This window comes from Cariama cristata, unplaced genomic scaffold (genome assembly GCF_000690535.1).
Source record: "Cariama cristata isolate BGI_N322 unplaced genomic scaffold, ASM69053v1 scaffold1596, whole genome shotgun sequence".
In the NCBI taxonomy this organism is placed as follows: Eukaryota; Metazoa; Chordata; class Aves; order Cariamiformes; family Cariamidae; genus Cariama; species Cariama cristata.
In genome coordinates this window covers 24325-32672 of record NW_009622525.1, presented here as the reverse complement: position 1 = coordinate 32672, position 8348 = coordinate 24325, and the positions used below count along the sequence as shown (strand labels likewise).

General features: G+C 42.2%; 1 protein-coding gene across 1 annotated transcript in view; it reads left to right on the top strand.

Moving 5' to 3' along the window:
* The window catches only part of LOC104163363 (p53 apoptosis effector related to PMP-22-like), a 14886-nt gene extending 6791 nt beyond the window's left edge, over positions 1-8095 (top strand). The window contains exons 2-3 of the mRNA XM_009702354.1: positions 7327-7470; positions 7730-8095. Of these exons, the coding sequence (XP_009700656.1) occupies positions 7327-7470; positions 7730-7944 (359 nt within the window). The 3' untranslated portion in view covers positions 7945-8095. The remainder of the gene's footprint in view (positions 1-7326; positions 7471-7729) is intronic.
* Positions 8096-8348: the final 253 nt, after the last annotated feature.

Below are 8348 nucleotides of genomic sequence, written 5' to 3'. Positions count from 1 at the left end.
TCAAGTACTCGTCTGCGATTAAATACATCTAATGTCACCTATTATGCTGACTAGGTACACTGTGTCCAAATCAGGCCCCAAACATAGGAAGTCTCCGTGCAGTTCATGACCAACCCCATCAGCAATAAGCAGCAAGTGATGAAGACTTTCAGAAAGCATTGTAAAAGCTGTTTCATTCACAGGAAGGGTAAATGGAGCTTATGATGTATTTTATGAGCACAGAGTACCATTTCTGCTTACACATTGCGGTTCTTCTTTTGCAAATGGTAAAATTTTGCTTCTAACAGAAAACTAGATCCAGATTCACAGCTGCTCTCTATCAGAGAGAAACTCCCTAGTGCAAAAGGCAACTTTCAGCAAGGTTTCAGAACAAAGTTTGCTCACAGCATGAAAACTGCAGATCAAGAGTGAGAACAATACGGTGCATATGGAAATGAGATGTAAATTCAGTGTTCTTCAGCCTCAAATGGCCCTGGGAATATAAAACTTAAAAAGCGCTTTTTGGAAAGGTTCCACTCTACGCTTTCGATTAAAAGTCCTAGTTCATAGCCTGTGTTATCATGGAAATTGGTTCTGTTTAATTCACCTTAAATATTTTAACCCACCTTTAACTCAGGGGTAGTTAGGGAGCAGGTACACCTGGCTTCTCTGATTAACTGAACTTATGGATATGTTCTGATTAATCAATACCTTACCTATTTTATTTACCTGACGCTCCCAACCCCCATATACACGTCCAAGTGTAAGTAATCCTGCTTTAATTTAAAATAAACAGGAAAAAATAGGAGGAATAAAATCTTATAGCATTAAAGTGTATAAGACTGAGCTTTAATCCCAAAATGTTCTCAAAGTATGCAACTGCTTCTGAAGATAATGTGAGATGGGGGTACTCCCTGACTCTCTCTTTAATTCTGAGGCACTGTGTGCACATTATTTTTAATAGCTAACTTACTCCCTTGGTGCTCCCTTTGATGATGGCTCTACACCCTCTGCCACTTCTGCCTCCCGAGCGCCAAGTAAGCATCAGGGAGCAGCACTCATTAATACAAGATTTGCAGAAGCCAACTTCTAAATCAAGCTTGTACATGCCTGGGCTTATGATGAGATGAATTTGAACCACTCCCTCAAGATGTAACTGCTCCTCCCCTCAAATTCAAGTCAGAATAGCTTCTAAGTTGAATCTCTTGCCTCAGTAAGAGAAGAGGTTTGCAGAAGTACATAAAGCCTTGGATGCTTGTATATGTTTGTGAGTGAAGTCAGCGGTGGGGAATTAATAGGTTTTTGCTTTAAAGGAGTTAAAGTCCATCAAGCCAAACTGAGCTATCACTTTAGCACTAAGCTATGGTCAAGACACTGCTTTCTGCTAATATATACTGTGTTTTACTGATAGATGGCCTATGCATAAAGATTCTTTTCCTTACTGTTGTCATTTAAAATCAGTATTACTGGGTAATTGTCCTAAAGTCCTAATCCTTTCTCACTTATATAGGACCTGCTACTAACCACTGAGAAACTTTTGCAATGGCATTGTCTTTGTGTGAACCTAAATGGGTCATTCTTTGCTTCCATGGTTGTCTCTTAAGTACTGGCAAGCTAAAAGCTGGTTCCTGCTTACTTAAAAACAGCTTGCAGGTTATGAGATAATACTCTGTTATTAAATGAGAAATGCATATCAACTGCCAATATATTCTAAAGAAGTAATGCTAGGGAAATAAGAACAGAGTTACCAAAAAGGATGCCAAACAGAAGGACCAAAAATTTTGTATCCCACTCCAAATGATATAAACTCACACAAAAAAATCCCAAGAAAAACATCCAGTATTGACTCCCCACAGGAAAGATATTCTGAGAATGCAGTTGTTTTAAGAATGATCCAGATGCAATGAAGATAGAGGCTTAGAGAATAATGCACCTCCTATCATGCCTTTGATATTTTTTCCTCATTTTATTCTGGTCATAGATTATCCATGACTAACGTGAATTTCTTTATTTGTATAGCCTTCCTTTGAAATGATTTTCAGGCAATAGCTTTCAGTTTGCACATACAGTTTACTCATAAGAAGCTGCTTTTAATAGTTTCTGATTTATCTTGGCTGTATACAAACACATGCACACTGATATTTCAATGCCAGCTCATGTGATCAGCAAACACTTGCGGAGATTTCAATGTTCACTTGTTTTCAAAAAGAGCACGGCACTTTCCTGTAGCCGGCATGTTACAGAGTCGTGACGTCCAGAAGACAGGAGTCTGCACTCTCCAGTGTTGCACAGATAACATGGGAAATCCAGAATCCTGGATGGCAGTGGCTTGCACGTATGCCAACAGCTCGTAACCCTTCGGCTGATAAATTGAGATGTGGGTTAATGAGTTTGATGGCCTCAAGCTCTCAAGCTAAGGAGAACACATGTTCTGCTGCAGACATGCTCACTTGCACCTGGAAATATTCTTGAGGAGAACAAACCAAAATGAAATGGATAACACCTGGCCAAAGCCGTTCCTTTTCGAAGTGAAGCGTGTGTTCTGCGGAGGTCACCACACCCTGATGAAGGACGGCAGGTTGAGAAACCCGAGTGAGTTCAGCTTTGTTTCCAAAATAATGCTCTTTCTCTTTAATCAGAGAGATGTAAAACAGGTTGAGCTCTGCAAACTCAGCCTGGAAACATTCTCATTACGTACAACACAGAGATGAATCACCACCACGGCAGATCTTAGTTCTTGTACGAAGTACTTTGCAAGACTGGAGCTAGAACTGCAGGGTTTGTGTTTCTTTCCCTTGGTGGTATGAAGGATAACAGAGCAAAATACTAGTCTGTTACATTTGCTTTCCCCTCCCCTCCCTGTTTCTTTTGAATTAAAACGATCCTTCCTAAAATTGCTGCACAATTCACTGCAGTGCCTGATGTGCTAAAACAATCAGTCAGCAAGAACCTGTAGATAATTGTTGGCGTCTGCGAGCGGGCAATAAACATTTCTTTCTCTTTCCAGTGCTAGTTGTGTATTTAGCTTCAAGCCAGGAGTAAAACTGGGAGAAGTATGTTCTTATTGATTAGACCAGGAGGTGTACTTCTGAACTCGCTGGGGCTGCTTTCAGAAAATGTCACCCAAAAAGAGAGACTCAGTAGTTCATGCGGTTTGGGGTTACCAGATCAAGAAAAACATGAAAACATCATTGTGAATCTTTTCCCATGTTTTGAACTACGTACACCAGAAACACAGACATTTGTATTTGCCATGGGGGAAGTAGAGTTCCCATGCGATTTTCAAGGCACGACATCTCTTTTTTGAAGGCACCGTTTGGAGCACAAAACACAGCAGGCTGTCTAGACCTCATGGTTCAAAGTTTAGACTCAACTTATGGCTGAGCAAGGAAGTTTAGTTCCTTACATGTGAAGCACAGACAGCATTTACACTTTTACAAACTGGGAAACGCATGAGGGAGTAAAATCAGGACGGCAGGAAACTGGAGACACACTTAGTCCTGGGTCCCTTACGAAGTCCATCAGCTTCCCTATGGCTGCTGCCAGCAATGGGGTGTTCAGAACGTGCTTAGATGGTGCAATACAAGAGGTGGTCATGCTACCTCTAAACTGAATTAGCTTTAATAACAGAGTAGTAAAGCTGCATTATTATTGTATACTGTCTCAGACAATTATCTTGCTCATAAGCTCCAGTGAGCTCTGTACTGATGTAGCTGGGCTCTTTCTGGTCTCTAAATTAGCTCAGGGGTCTTCTCACAGAGCAGGGAGTTTTAGCAGGCAGGCACTTATTTTCATTTTCCAATAGTCACATATTACTGCATTCACTGTCAGTAGTCTGGACTCTCACAAATCGTTGCTGATTGACGTACAACACACTGTAAATAGAGGCACTGTCCTTGCCCTGCTTGAGATAGGCATGAAACGTGGGTTCCTTTTGCCTGCTTGGGGTAGCGAGGTCTTGTTTTAAGATAAAATTGCTCAGCAAATTGCCAGCTAGAAGGAGTTTTCAAGAGCGGACAGTGTGTAGCTTCCTACAAACCCTTTCACAGGGTTCATTTACATCCTTTCAGCTGACAGAGGAGCTGAAAAAGGGAGAAATAGGGCTGGCACAAAAGTGTTACAGGATCCTGCTGGCGTTCAAGGACATTCTTGCACAAACACACATTTCTTTTCTAACAAAAACATTCTAACTCTTAAACAGCCAAGACATCACTGCCATTTTGGGGGGCTGAGAAAACAGATCTCAGAAATTGCTGAATATTTGCACAGACTCAGCTTGATGTCCCGTAACCTGCTGTTCCCTCTGTTTCTATTTTTGATTTGATGACAAGTGGACTAGATCCTTTCAGGTTTCAACTGCCCTCTCTCTAGAGCAAAGTCTACTTTAAGCTGGTGTTGCACCTGTGATGATTCTTGGACCTGGAGTTCACATTTTTAAGAAAAAGCTTTGCAGTTAGAATTTACTTATGCTTTCGCTTTACATTAAAGCAACACACCCCCCTCTATATGCACAACGCACCCCCCCCCCCCCCCCCAACATTAGACGATAAGAAAATATTTCGGACCAGATTAGCCATCATTTGTCAATGTTTTCTGACCAATTTAGTCCTTCTAATTCTGGCAGTTTTAAGGAATTGTAAGTCTTGGTTTTATTGATAAAGACACTAAGCTACTCTAGTGCTCCCGGCTCGCACAAGGAAAAATAAACATCTCAGATATAGAAACAGTTGCAATTATTCCTAAACAAATCTCTTGCTACCTTTTACCCTAGAAAGGTAAGGCGTTTGCATGCTATGGACTTAGATTACTGATAACTGCTACTTTTTGTAAAGGACAGATGAAGTCAGGGTATTGTTCCTCAAAAAAACCCCCGAGTGACTCTTCCATGCAATCCCATTGCCTTACTTGCGTATGGTTTTCTTCCAACATTGAGTTAAAGTTTTTTTCTCTTTTGTAGAGTGAGAGCCACAAAATTGGCAGTTAGGTGATTAAGCAATGCCTCCTAAAGATGTAAGCATCCTGCAACGAGCATGTTTCTTCTTGCCATATAGCCAGTGCCCGGCGGGCTGGGCGTGCGCTCAATCTGCCTTCATACAGTCACAGCATTTGTAACCCTACTTCAGGAAAAACACCTGGGCCAGCCCGGCAGAGGAGGGAGAGGGTGGCACGGGCAAGGTGCCACTGCACAGGGCTGTGACCACCAGGCACTGCCCCCTGAGCCCCCAGCCCGGGTGATGCTCCCACCCCAGGGGATGGTGCTTTGCCATCAGCTGCTCTTGGGAAGCAAGGCTGAGCTTTGGCAGAGCATTTGCTGCCCACAGCAGTGGTGGTGGCAGCAAGTGAGATGAAAGTCCCAGGTCTCATGGTGTTTTAGGGCTTCCTAGGTGGGCAGCTATGCGCTGAGTTTGCTCTGGGAAAGGACAGCCCTTTGCCCCGGAGCTTTGCACCCAACCACAACCAGTTGTGCACCTAACAAAACCCACCACCTCTAGATGCCCTTGTCACTTCACCCTTCTGCCAGAAGTTATAACTCTTGGATCCAGGAGCAATGAGGTCACCACTGCTAAGTAACTTCTCTTATGGCCAGGTGTCCCTTTTTGTGCTATTTTAGCGGGCTGGTAGAGAGGCCGGGAGCAGGAGCATCCTCAGCAGGGTGAATTGTGCTGTGGCAGTATGGGAAATTCCTCTTCCAGGCTGTTCCCTTTGATACCCCTGCCTGAGGTGCTGCCTTCCCACATTGCACACCCTGCCTCCGAGCCTCCTGTAAACTCCCTGAGAGAAGAGTTTGAGCTAAAATACTGGGCTAGAAAAAGAGATGTAGGCACAACTTTGCCATCCCTTTCAGTCTTCTCAGGCAGCTGCCTGTTTACAGGGAAAGGAATACAGTTGAAAAGCCCTATGAGCAGACAGAAACTCTTTGGCATAAGGAAGAAAAAAGACATGACATAAAACTGAAAATACAGTGCAATAGAGCAGGGATCATAAAGCAGGGTGGGCGGTGGGGATGGTGAAAATCAAACAAAAAGGGAATGGTGGGCTGATGGGAAGAAAAGTAGAACTGGAAAATCCTGATCTGTTTTTCTAGTCTAATAGCAAAGGGGGGGGGGGATGCCTGGGGGAAGAGGGGTTGAGCACCAAGATGTCCCTCACCAGGGACAGGAAAGGTGGCTTTCGTGCCTCCCCGACATTGGCCAGGGGGAAAGTAGGACACATTGCATTTTATTACTTGCATGCTTGAAGCAAACAAATTGGCAGGTTACTGGGTATCAAAAATCTTGACTTACTCAGTTCCAGAGGGAACTTTTACTGAACAGCATGCACTGCATTTAAGTTGAGTTGTAATTATTGTCAGGGTTGTTTGGACTGTGATAATTTTTCAGCACTGCTGCTCTAGACATTTGGTTAGAAGCTTACACCTTACAAACGCATAGTGTAGGGGAGGGGGCAAAGTCTGTAGATACCCAGCAGATTTTAACTGCCTACTCCATCTACATACACAATTTTAAAAGTGTCAAACTGGGCTTTTCACATTCAGAAGAGGAGACACTTTGATCTCTTTGAGCAGTAGTTACCCCTTGAGACTTAAAATATTGCATAAATAATTTTTTTCCCAGTTGTTATGCCAACACAATATGCTTTGCTCTGACATGTTATAACATAAAGTTACACAATGTGAAAATAGAAGTATTAATATCCTGAACAAGCTTTTCAAAATGAAACAGTTCTGACTTTGGATCAAAAGCAGAGGTCAAATTTCCCTCCAAACCAGATTCCAAATCTTTAGCTCCGTTTAGGACACAAGGCTAACCAAAGGCTGAGAAGACAGAAACCACTGAATTTTGACATTTATGGGCTATTGCCATACCTTTAAATTTGCATACCGCTGTGGTAGTGCTTGTATAAACACTTTTTTTTAAATGAAGAATTTAATTAGTTTCAGGGACACTCTAATTCTCCTTGTCCATGCAAAATGCCACTGGTTTTATGGCATCTGCTGAGGTAATGACATTTGTTATTGAAGGAGAGTGTCCATTCTTGCATCTTTACAGTGATTTTAATCTCAATTCTTAACTGTTCAATCTGAAGAGGAAGCTCGCACACAAGCCCCATTGCATTCTCTATGAGAGGTCAAAGCTGGCATTTTTAAGCATTCCACACTTAGTGAATGATTTCTTGTGGAACTACAATGTTCACCTATGAGAGGAGCGAAAGCTCCCGTGCTTTCCTTCTTGGGAGCTGACCTTCTTTTCACATTTGTTTAAAATAAGCCTTTCCTTGTAAACCAGAAAAAAACACTGCAAGGGATTTTTTTTCTTCCTTTCTAATGTATCTTCCTTCTGATTTCAGCTTGGGGAAGAGCTGCTGCTGCCACGTACCTGGTCGGCTTTCTACTTCTGGTCATCTGCTTTGCTCTGGCCATCATAGCATTTGCCATTGACACACTTCGGTTCAACTTCATACGCGGGATTGGAGGCTTGCTTTTTGTCGCTGGTAAGGCAGTATGTGAAGTCAAGTTTCGCTTGTGCAGGTTTATCCATACTAGGACTGGTATTTCCCTCAGCTGATTCCACACCTGAGTCTTTGTGTGCATTTGAGCTCTCTATGAAAAATAATATAAAGTCTGTCATGGCAGTGGACTGGTTTTCAAATCCTCCAAAACATAAGTGGGTTTAGCTACAGGTATTATGGAGGCAGGCAACGTGATGGGTGTTAGCTTAAACATTTTTTTTATTTTCCCCTGTTTCTTCAGCTGTGTTCTCCATCATGGGCCTGGTCATTTATCCAGTAAAGTTCTCGACTGAAATCGAAATGACGGGAATCAATATGTTCAGCTGGGCCTATGGCTTTGGCTGGACCACCGCCATTATGGAAATATGCTTGGGATTCTTCTTCTGCTGCCTTCCTAACTATGAAGATCAGATCTTGGGTAATGTGAAGCCCACATATTTTTACTCTTCCCCATAAGCACCAGGAAAAATGAGTTCATATTCCAGAGATACCTGACAGACCAGCTACATTTTCCAGAATATCGTCATCGGATGTTTGTAGAAAAGGCTGGAAACTTTTCAAGTGCATGTCGAAAAACAGTACTAGCATTCTGCAATAAAGTTATCTAAAGTTATCAATTGGTTAGATAAAATCTAAACATTAAAAAACCTTGTGTTCCCTCATTCATTCCCGCGAGTGGGGTGTATGTGGATTCCATTGCATCTTAAATGCGTTCATATTTCCAATTAAATTCAGAAAAGCTTTTTAAACTGCCAATAAACAACACAGCATATATCATCTTCCTGAAGGAAAGCAGCTCACAAAATTATCGTTTTGTATGTATCACCTTTAACCTGAAGATTTTGCACATTTTTCAAGAA